Genomic DNA, 12,285 nt, shown 5'->3' on the forward strand with positions numbered 1-12,285 from the left:
TACAAGAGATGGTACTATCGGCCCTGCATAAAATGAGTTCTCCAGCATGATGCAGCTATTCAGCCACCACCTCTAATAGGGGTTAAAGCTTCTCCTCCTGGAGTCCAGATTTTCATCTCAAGCATTGTATTTACTTCAGTTAGAAAAATCCAGTAATTGTTTCCTAGTAATTAGGTCACCTTTGCCTTTTGAAGAACTCAAACTTTATAAAAACACTGTTACGGTCTTCTTGTAAAGGGCAAATTGCTGTAGACAGCAGTTGAGCAAGTGTTTTAAAGTCATGTTTTATAGCAGAGCTGCAGTGAGAACTCGGGTCTATTAGAACTGCTGGATTCTGTTGGCACCTTTTAGATCAACTCTCCTCACTGCATGTACCTGCTTCCTTTACTTTTTTGCCTGCTCACCCTTAAACTCTCCACATCCTTCATTCCTGTCTTAGCCCTTCCTCTGAAACCTACATTTATTGTTATTATCAGGAACCTCACAGATACACAACTAAAAGCTATTGCCAAGCACAGAGAAAAATTGCTTCGGCAGAGCCTTTAAGGTATTCTTTTCTCACTCTCATAACTTACTTTTTTTTTTTTCCCCTTAATTTTCTCCCCATGATCGTAGGCTCAGGAGAAGTTTTTCTATCTGTCTTTCATCTTCTTTATCCTCTTTCTCCTCTACTTCATCTGTACAACATACTCTCCAGCAGCTTAGTTCAGCCCTGCTTGAAAACAGCTTAGAAGAAACATGGTTTCCATATTCTTCCCTAAGAAGTCTGGAGTACTTCCTAAGAAAAGTCAGTGTCTGAGTCTTTTTCTTTATACATGCACACATCAATTAAAATTATAATTTAATGTATCATAATACGTCATTTAATATATTTCCCTAACTTTATCCTGTCATTCCTACTTCTGCTTCTGGTGGCTACACTAAGAATTCCTTTTCTCTAATCTTAGTCTACCTCTATTCATTGAGTATATAAATCACACCCTGACTCATTGTTCAACCAATCTACAGTACACACATACAGCAATTTCACTCTTTCTTCGTATATCAGCTCTTCCAGACCATTAACAGAGTCACAGACTACAATTATGTCTTCTTTACCCTGCTTTTTCCAGCCTCTGTAGATGTAATTCCCTTAGCTTCCTTCATAATCCATCCCCTCCAAACTTGGCTAATGAGGCAAATAAAAGGCAAAGAGAATAAGAGATTCCCTGGAAAGAATTGTTTCTCTCTGTCCTGCGGTTACTGGGGAATGACATGCGGATCTAAAGCAGCGGCATCGGGCAATTTCACACTCTGTGTTTCCAATTTCATTTTGAGGCCAGTTTAGGGTAGGGACAAATTTGAGTGTAATTAATTTAGATTTTGTGAGACAAGTTACTGCTTGGGGTTGTAATAAAGGACTGCCTGTCCAGATTGAAGAAACTAATCTCCTTGTCCGGCTGGCGATGGCACAAATTGATTTAAGACCTTCTTGTTGGGTTTTTTGTTTTGAAGAAGGGGGTTGTGGTAAAGATTATAAATAACTATTGGTCAGAGCTCATCAAGCTTCCAGATTTTCTTTAGGTAAGAGTGTAGAGATTTGGAGATGTACCTTAATATCATTAGTGTGAAAATCAAAGTTAGAAATCAATCAAGAGAGAATTTTTCACAGACGCCCAGGTCTCAGCTGGGTGGAAATCAACATTTTCCTCACAGAGACTTCAACAGTTCTATTTCCAGGTAGACAGTGGCAACATCACATTTAAGCAACAGTAGTGACAAGGTTAATTCACCTTTTCTTTACCTCAGGTGGGTTGCAGAAGTTGCGTGCAGAGCTAGGGAAGGAAAGGTCTTCTGTCCCTCAAAAGAAAACATCACTATAACAACAGAAGAAAACTAACACTCTGTACTCCTGGAGGAAAAATCCTATGACCCAAAACAAAACAGCTTATAAATAGCTGCAGAAGGCTGATGTAAAGGAATCAGACTTCACTTTTGCTTGGCATTTGTTGCCTGAGACAACTTCTGCTAAAGGAAGGCACCCACACCTCTGTGTGGCCATCCTCTCCCTCAGCACTGCCCCTGCCCAGAAAAGCATCCCAGGGCACCTTAGCAGGGCATGAGTGTCACCAGGGTACCAGGTTTTCTCCTTCCCAATTCTGTGATACCCAAACTCAGGTAACACCTTCAAGCATCAGGTGTCCAAGGCTCAGGGAGTATAATATAAAGTGCATCCAGCATAAATTGTTAGGAGGGAAAAAGCGATAGGGATATTTCATGGATAGTTACACTTCTGTAAGAATTTTGTTTTCTTTGTTTTGTTTTTTTAAAAGAGGCTTTTTTGTTGCTTTTAAGTGATAAACCAAAAAAGAAAGGAATCAACTCCACATTTTTTCCCTGTGATTCTTGAAAATAATACCCCAGAAAAAGTGAAGGCCTTGAAATGAAGTTCCTCCCAAGAAATTTGGAGATGAATTAGAGGAAAGACATAAAAAGAAAAAAGATTATAAAAATAAACAAACAAAAATAAAAATTAAAATCCCAACAATAAAAAAACCACAAAAAGTACTATTTCAATAGGATAATTAATAAAAGAAAGAAAGTATACATTTCTTTGAAAAGTCATATTTTCATTGGAATAATACTAATGAGAGTACTTGAGCTCTTGTTTACAAAATGAGAGTTCACATTTAAGAATTTAATGGCCCTGGGGAGAGTTTAAACCTCTTAAAAGTTCATTTCCAGGTCTCCTAATATCTGAGGGTTTTTAAGTGCTGTAATTTATTTGTAAAGGAATAAAATATTCTAGGGAAATTCTCAGGTGTTAAAACTACCAAAAATATGCTGCCCATATTCATTTTCTTTACATGAATAAAAGAAAATGTTATTTTGTATGGGTTGATTAGACACAGATGTAAACATAAATTACAGACCCACCTGGCTTTTTATTATGTGTGTATACAAGGGAAAAACAACACTGGCATACAATACTGGCTTTTATTGTCTATGTCTCTGTGACTTACCTTTTATTCTCCTTCCCCAACATTTGCAGCAGACTTGTAATTTGAGGACACATGATATTTAGTTTTTTATTTGTAAGCTACAGTGAGCTTTATTTTGATAGCAAAAGGAAACAGAGTACCAAAAGCAAAAGAAGTGTATTAATCATGTCCTTAATAAAATTATTAAGAGCTTGGAGGGAAACTGTTGATTTCTTTTTATTTTTTAAAACCAAACTCATCTTTGCTAATCACTAGATTAGTTTAAGAAACATTTAAACTATTAATATCATCAAATGCAGTTTTAGGGAAATGAAAACACTTAGAGAAATTACATGAACTGCATGTAAATTTGTTTTGGAGGAAAAAAGGGATAGAAATCTTTCAATGTGTGCAGATCAAAATGTGCCCCTTTCCCCCTTCTAACCAGCATTTTGTTTGGAATTTATTTTACTTCAATTCATATAATCCATTCAAAGGGAACTTTAACTCTTTTTAATTTTTTTTTTAACTGAATTTCCTTCACACAAGGGCTTGAAAAATTTCAGATGTCATCCCTAATGGAAATGAAACAGATTTACACCCAAAAAATGAGGTTTTCATTCCCTGTGCATCCCTATTACTTAACCTTTGAAAACCTGAGAGTGAAAGTGCTTTCCTTTTAATTACAGATGTTCTGCTTTTAGCAGCACTGTCCCAGTGTCTTTGACTTTGTCCTGGTTTCAGTGTGTATCTAGGTGCTCAGCTTATCCAACTAGTTTTGGCTTCCCTGTACCTGCAGCATCACTTTACTGCACTCTGGCCAACACCTACTCTCCCTCCCTGGTGTTTACCCCCTGCACTGTCCAACTTCGGACTTGCTTTCCACCAAAATACCAAAGAAATTACTACTGCAGCAGCATGGCCCAAACACAGAGTGACCACAGCAACCTTTGGCATTGAAGGAGAGAGACAACGTATCTTAGAAATTTTACAGAAAATAAAAATAAAGGGGAAATAGATTTATGAAGTGGGGATAAAAAGGAAGAGAAAACATTGTGGCTTTGATATAAATGAAAAAAAAGAGTAAGGTAGTGGAGGGAGTAAGAGAAAAGCCAGCTCCATGCTATGTGGGAAAAAAGAAGGAGGATCTGGCCTAGAACAGATTTTAAATTTCAGGTTAGTTTTATACAGCTTTTATACAAATTGTATTACAGGCACAGCCAAGTAATAGATCACTCTTTCCTACTGTTTTATTTCCATCAGCATGCTGATGCATACTGCGTGTATCCCTGTGTGGGCAAGCCCTGGAGAAAACAGCAAGGGATGCAGAGACACTGAAGACTGATTTTCACCTGGGAAAACATAACCTTCCTCTTCTTCCAATACCTTTTTCCTCTTCTGCCTGTGCACCATTGTGTTACTATAAAGCTGCTCAGGACAAGAAGCTCTGGCAAAATAACGTGACTGTAGAGAAGTAATGAGGAACAGTTCCAGTAAAAATGATGGCCAGTAGCTGTGCTAAAAGAGAACCTAAATCATTTTCTGTTCTTACCTTTTCTGCATTCATTATTTGTCTTTTTTTGTTTTGTTAAAACAAATAAATAGTCTATCATTACAAAATGGACCAATCAGCCAAATAGTGTGGTCATTTTTTAGGCAAGAAGCTAAATCTTTTCCAACACAGTAAGTTTTGTAAAGAAGAATAACAATTCGCCCTTCCGTTGAGATACCTATCCATTCCTAAATGTTATTTCTTCTTTTTTTTTTTGTGGCTGCTCCTTTACCTCCTAGCTCTGGGCAGAACTGATTTTAGGTAATACAGAAAACTAACAAATAAAAGTCTAGTCCAGATTTCCATTTTCAGGTCGGCAACCCTAGATACTGTCTGGTGTGGTTCTCTGAACTGAAGCTTGGTTTGAAGTCTTGACAAAGTCCTGACAGGTCTTTACTTTCACCATCAGTCTCCTAACACAGGGCATCCTCATACAATTTAATTTCTGCTTTCAAAACAACTGGGGAGAAACAAGAAGTTATTTTAAATGCTGGAAATCCAGCAGATATGCTCTCTGGTCAAAAGTGCATTGCACTCCTCTAGACAATACAAACTAATGCTTAAAATCAGGAAACACAAAGCTGCTCAAAGTCAGGTCGTTGCATCAACATCAGGCAAAACTAAGGGACCAGCAAGCTTCCACAAGCAAAGGTTTTGGACCACAGGAACCTAACACTAGTGGTGGTGCACATTCCTCTTCTCTCCATTTCATCTATTTTGGGTTAAACACAGATCACCAGTGTTCAATGCTATTTCCTTTCTAACCACAGGTCCTGGTGAGATGATGCTATTGCCCCAGCCCTTTTCAAGGAATCAACACCAAAATAAGGTGCTTTGTTAGAGGGCTGAAACAGTGTGAGCACTGTTCTACCCTGTCCCAGAGCTACAGCCTTGCTCCTCTGGGAGGAACTAATATGGGCTCTGTTGGACCCCCTTAGCCATCGCTCCCAGGCCACCCAGCCCCAACAAAAGGACTGCTGCACTTTGGAGTCACTGCTGGCATGCTTATCAAACCCAAGGGACTGAACTGGCTGTGACAGAACTCTCGCTCGGCAAAGCAGCCTCTCCGGAGCTCGAGTGAGGCACATCACGTGTCTCCGCTTCACCGTTTTCCTGGAACTAAACCCAGATCACAGTGTGCACACAGATCATCTGGTCACATTCTTCTTATGCCAGATTAGTCAGAAATTAAATGTAACACTCTGGAACAGGTAAGCAGGTGGAATTAGAGACACGATCGCCAAGGAGTAAAAACAGCAAAAACGTGCAAATTCCTGTATACTTATTTTTCAGAGGAAAAAGGCAAAACACATGGAAAACAAACTATATAAACATTATTTACAAAATCTAATCAAATACAATATTAAAAACTGTGAATTTGAACAAAATGAGGAAAAACAGATGTTATTACTTTCAGCAACATACCTCCACCTGCTATGTCATACCTAGGGCAGGATTCATGGCATTTAACTTGAGGCATCATGAACACATTGAGGTACAGCCTTCTTCAGTAATCAGTGGGGAGACACAGGACTATCCCATGAGTACCCTGAATTGGGTGGGGTGAATTGTCCTCAGGTGGTGCCTCCATTACCACTTATGCCCAGACCTCCAGCTGGTGGGTAGCAAACTTCTAGATAAATATTAACTGAGATAAAGCCAGCTTATAGTGCACATTATACAATATTTCTGTCTTTATATACAGGACAAAAGAAAATTCAGGCTTGAAATCCTATTTTTTTTTTTCTTTTTGCCTGCCCTTTTGTGTCTCAATTTACCAGTTGCATGGTACATTAGAAAGCCCTTTTTACACATGACCCACATTTCCTAACAGAACACTTACTAAACCCTCACTGAAGGTGAAACAATTTCGCATGCTACTCCAGAAAAGGTGGTTTGACGGGAGTTTTTTTGCATTAAACTGCAGTGAAGAGGGGCTTATCTGTCACACCAAGGCATTAGTGGTTTCTAGCATTCCTTAGGCTTTCATTGGCACTACTGATCACAAATACATGGGCAGCATAATGAAGCTGTAAGTGCAGATCTGAACCTGTGAAATTCTGAGCAAGTTCAATCACAGCTGACTGCTGTGGGCGTTGAGGGGATGCTGAAAGAAGCAATCCATGCTTGCAGGATCAAACCTCAGCCACACAACTCATCTGCAAAGAATATGACTAAGAGTCACTAAAAGCAAAGCCTCTGTCAAGGCCCTCTATGGAAAATACACTGCTTAAGGATTTACCAGGCTAACTTCAGTATTTTTAGTAGAATTTCTATGCATTACCATATTTTAATTCAATTCATCAGATAAATATTATCCATTAAAGATTACACACCTGTGGATCAGAAGTTGTAAAGGTCAGCCTTTTCAAATTACTTGTCAAAGAAACCTAGGCCTTTCTTAAAACTGCAGATCTTTGTGCATAACCTGCAAACCTCCTGTCTGCAAAACTACCAGAAAAAAAAAAAAAAAAATGGAGACAGAAGTCTCCATTCATAAAGCTTCCACCTTTGAGCTCCCTGTGGGCTGCCTGCCTGGCAGAACACTCTTTAGAAGCAAGCCAGTGGGGTACACAGGGCAGTGGCAGGAGATGCTGCCTTCCCAAGGAGAGACTAGGGACAGGTAGAAAGAAAAACCTTTTCAAAGTTCAATAGGCCAAATTTCGCTTTGAATTACAGCAGCGTAAATCTGATCTAATCCTGCCAAAGGCAATGGGGTTGTGCTGGATTTACACTGCAGGAATCTGAAATCAGAATTTGGCCTGCCACGTTCAAAGTCACAAGGACCTTTTCCCAGTGCTTAGGAGGTCTTCTCTCAGTAACTCTTACACTTGTTCAGAGATGTAAGATGTCGCCCCAAGTGTGAAATGCAGCACTTGAGCATTGCTTCCAACCCTTTTTTGGCCAGACACAGACAACCATGCAACACAGCAGGCAGGAGAGCATCAGGATGCAGCACTGCTGCCTGCCTGGCCTCCAAGACAGAGAAGCTCCACCGTGGGTGGAAGGGGCAGGGCAACTTCAGCACATGTGCAACCATTCAAGGAGTGAGAGGAAAAAAGCCCGTGATTATTCAGTGACAATTTCAGTTCAAAGGCCAATACAAGAAAATAACACCGCATACTAACTGTGTGTTATTTGGCAACTGAACAGTTGGTCAAAGAGTGAGAAAGTAATTTGTTAGCACCTTCAACAGCCTGCACTGGATTATTTACTTGCAAGGTAAATAAAACAGAATGTGGCTGGATTTCTCATCTCACTAGATCTCTTCCTGAGGAAAAGCTGCCATAGTGGCCAGGTCAATTCTCACCCTTCATTCAGTTAGGCCTGATTCTGCCTAGTTAAATATCTCAGACTCACTTAAAAGCCATCTGTAAAAGAAAAAGGCTGTCAGCTTGTGCCATTATTTACTTCTTTAGGATGCACAAAGAATAATCAGGAGGGTCTTCTCAATAAAAGCCTTGGCTTTGTCTGGCTTTTCAGGGAAAGGGACAGCCAGCTTCTCTCACATGCTCTCACTGGCTAAGAGTAGCCCATCTACAGAGGCCACTGTTAGCCACACTATCATTCAGCTGTGAATTGCTGCATGTCCTGCTCCTGAAAGGTGGAAGACTTGTATCGGGTCCACCTGCACCCCATGGAGGCTCTACTAAGAGTTATTAGCTGGCCAAAGATGCTACTCCCTCTCTGCATCTTGCACTGCTCAAAAGCAGTAGCAGGATGGCTTGTTTGTGTAGTAATTCTTTGAAAGACTGGCTAGGGCCTTGGAAAACAGCAAAATGTCTGTGACATGAAGGAATAAAATAGTGCAGTGGAAAAAAGAAAGATTTAGGTGGACTGGTTCAGACTGGTTAGTCACTTTAGCTAACACCTATTTAACTTCAGGAGCTAATGAACACTTTATAGAGAGGATGGCTTTATTAAAGATTCAATTATATTCCAATTAAGATGTAAGAGCTGTATTAAGCATCCCTGAAAATAACACAATGTCCTCCAGCTACACGCAGGAAAAAAACCCAGGCTATGATCCCTGGCTCTGCTAAGGTAAAACACAGGCAAAAACAAAACCTTAAAAAAAAAATTACAATTGTCAGGGGGTCTTTACCCTTCTTAAGGAAGAAGAAAAGGGCTGATTCTTTTGTGGGTCTCTTCTACCTGCTTCTTTCCCTCCTCAGTTTTCCTCTGTTGCAGGTAATTCCACATGATTAATAGGCTCTTCCCAGTAGTGCTACACACAGTTAGCTCTTTTAATCTGTCTTTGAATCTGAAGCTGTCTAATCCCCCAAGCCTTTGGGCCCATGAGACACCACCTGAGGATCACAGAGTAAGATACTTCTCTTTGTTTTAAGTTTCGATCCACAGGTCTGCAATAGAAGGAAGCTCATTTAAATTTACCTTATCTGCCATGATCATAGAGGAGCCTCCATGGATGCCCAGGATGGGAGTGAGGGTCTGGGCAGAGATGAAGTCCAGGATCTGGGCAATGGCTTCCTGGTCTGTGTCATCAGCAAATACCACCCCCTGAATCTTCCGGTCAGACATGAGGTCACAGATGCGGGTGATGATGCTCTTGGGATCTGTCTCATTCATGGCCACCAGCTCCACCCGAGGCACCACTGAGAGGTGGTGGAAGTCATCTTTCTCGTGGGCATCTTTGATGGCCACTTCGTCTGAGGTCCCCACCAGGATGACCGCAATGCCAATGCTCGGGTGGCTTTTCTGGGCATGGGCCCCGCTCCCTGTTGTTGCGAGGACTGCCAGCACCAGCCAAAACCTTGGAGAGTAGCACTCCACCCTGGGCCTCATCTTCGGCTCTTACACTCCCTGAGAGAGGAAGAAAAAAGGGGGAAAGTAAAACAAAGTGATTAATTGGCAAGTCAGTCATGCACTCAGCCTTCAAGGTAGATCCATTGATCTTGCTCAACCACTAGCTCTCCTCCCAACAATCCTTGTCTGATGCCTAATTCTTTGGCTACATTCAGGGCTCTGTTAAAGTTGGGGGAGCGGGGGGGGTCAGACCAGTCCAGCCCCTACTTCAGAGTCTGGCATCATTTAGAGAATAGCTGTCAGCAGAAGATTGGATCATGTCATCTCTCAGGTCCTGTGTCACTCTGAAACCCAAGTCAAAAGTGATAGAGAATTGTCCTTTGACAGCTGATCAGCTGTCTTTGTGAAATTAATCACATATGTCAAGCCCATGTCTGAGTGTTCACCCTCAACACAAAGGAATAACTGGTGCTTATGATCAGTTTGGACTTGTGCTGGAGGTATAGGCAGGGAGACTGAGGAGACCAGGCAGATAAGGACTCCCTTTTACTTTCTCTAGTCCCTCCAGAAGAAAGTGAGGACAAATGAGCAAGGTCACTGGTTGTATACATGTGTGTATCCACTGCATATACCACCAGGACACACACAGGTCCAGTTTATAGTACAGCCAGCCATATGCTTCCCACCAATACAGGATTCTAATTTTTTTTAAATTGTTTTCTTAAAGCCAGGAATACAAAATTTCCCAGTGGTCATGGCCAAAACTGGATCAGGATCCCTCAAGTCCACATGACAGCTGTGATTGCACAGAAGTAGAAATGCCAACAGATCTTACAATGGTCCACCCTCAGCTACTACAGCCAGGCATGTTACATCAATCTTCTCCCTGAGCAGGTCCATTTTACTTTGTAGTCACAACAGCAGAAATGAAAAAACCTGATGAGGTCATCCCTCTAGCCCCTGCCTGAGTGGGACAGTTCCCTGCGGGACTGTTCCTCACTCGTTCTTTATTCAGTTGGGCTTTAATAATAGTTCAAATTTCCACAGCACTTTTCATCCACAAGGCACTCTACAAACACTAATGAACTAATTCTTACAGCACCCATGCAGTGTAAATATCAGACAACAGAGCAGCATCCTCCCCATCTGCCCACCACACTGCTTGGTGTGCCCACCCAGGGCAACACTGATGTCCCAAGGAAATTTCAGGCATTTCAAACTAAAGACAACTTTCCCTGAACACAAGAGGTCCTGCACAGCTATTCACACCCATAATTCTGTTCTTCAGCAACCAGGCACACTTGAAATAAATACACCAGCCCTGCACTTCTTTGTGCTACACCTCTGGTCTTGGGTGTCCAAGAATGGAGCCTTTCATACTGTTCATTGCTACACATGCCTCTATCAAATTAGCAGAAAGCCACAGCAGCAGGGACAATGCTGGCAAAACTCTGTGGAAGCAGGAAATTAAAAAACAACCCTAGCTGACACCAGCCACCCACAAGGAAAAGGCTCAAGAGGCCCCATCTTACCCTGCCCAGGAGAACACACAGGCTCAACACCTGCTCCCTCATTGCCATGCTAAGCAGAGAGGATGTATCCTGCATTGAGATTACTAGATAAATAAGCAGATAATAAAATAGATAATAAATATGCACCGGAGATACCAAATCCACTTAAGAAGCTGAAGGGGACTGCGGGTGTGAAGCACCAATCGATTCTAAACTCTCTGAAGGATTCACTTTCTGAGAGATGCTCACAAGGAGAACCAAGAGACTTTGAGAGTTTGGCAAAATGAACAGTTAACTTCATTCCAGTATGACTGTTATCCTCCAATTACGAGTCACTAAATTAGATTCCTTCACAGTGAAATGCAGTCCCCATTTCTGCAATGCTTTATTAACTTTAATGCACTCTATACACTCTCTGTCTCTCACTCTCTTGCTCACTCACTTAAATGCTATATTTGTTCTCTTAAAATGTGTCTCCTGCGGTCCCTCCGCATCGGCTCATACAGTATATTACGCTTGGTTAGGCAATGGCTAGTTGTGATGCCCAGGGAGGAGAGTGTAGGTTTTTCCCAGCCCCTTTCCCACCAGGAGTAATTTACAGGGCTTTCCAACCCAGGGCTCAGATAGCATTAAAGCAAGAGCTATACAGGCAATCATGGCAGCTGTCAGCCTTCACGCCCAAGCACATGCTTCTCCCAGTGGGAAAAATGGCAGCCAAGAAACCCATTCTCTACTCCTCACCTGCATCAAAGCAAATAAATCTCTAGCATCTACTTCCAAGCAGAAGAGAGCCCAGATCCTGAAGACCACATAGGTGCCAATCTGCTGGGTGTCTGTGCCCCACTTGTGCAGATTTTTCCATTCAATACAAGATGAAGTTATCTGCACAGTGCCAGATCCTCAGGCTTTGGCCAGATATGCAGGGAGCACCCAGGGCTAGGAAGAAGCTAATTCAAAGAGGATGTTGTCTGTGGCTCAGTAGCCAACTTGCCATCTCCAGTTTGGATCCTCAGCCATAAGCCCTCTCTGGATCAGGCAGAGCAATGCTTAGGTAGCCTGTGTCGCACCAGCCAAGACATCTCTGTCTCACACATAACACATCTGTCACACATAACACATCTGTCATGCTCACAATGTCTTCCAGGTGCTCCATGGGCAGTCTGTGTGCCAGACAGGGAATAGCAGGTACCGGGTCCAGGCTGGGCTCCCTCATAGGATGGGAGCTGGGGATGTGATAAGGCAGGAGAACGCCAATAAACCACAACCAACCCAGGGCTGAGTGTGGTTCTCACCATTCAGCTCCCACAAGGTACCATAGGGATGAGCTGCTCAAAGACTACCTCAGGGATGCTCCTAGTGTTACAATCCCTTCCCTCTTTGGGGCTGACTTATGCTCACATCAGTAGCCACTCTTGACACATCAGCTCACATGTGTGTGCTGGCTGTTAGAGAAAGGGACAGACATCCCAACACCAACCTCACCTCACGTCCCTCC

General features: G+C 42.1%; 1 protein-coding gene across 1 annotated transcript in view; it reads right to left on the reverse strand.

Moving 5' to 3' along the window:
* Positions 1–12,285, reverse strand: part of GRIN2B (glutamate ionotropic receptor NMDA type subunit 2B) — a 207,830-nt gene that overhangs the window by 162,511 nt on the left and 33,034 nt on the right. Inside the window, exon 2 of the mRNA XM_033514525.1 lies at positions 8,908–9,336. Coding sequence (XP_033370416.1) covers positions 8,908–9,318 — 411 coding nt within the window. The 5' untranslated portion in view covers positions 9,319–9,336. The remainder of the gene's footprint in view (positions 1–8,907; positions 9,337–12,285) is intronic.

Source organism: Parus major, chromosome 1A, assembly GCF_001522545.3.
Source record: "Parus major isolate Abel chromosome 1A, Parus_major1.1, whole genome shotgun sequence".
In the NCBI taxonomy this organism is placed as follows: domain Eukaryota; kingdom Metazoa; phylum Chordata; class Aves; order Passeriformes; family Paridae; genus Parus; species Parus major.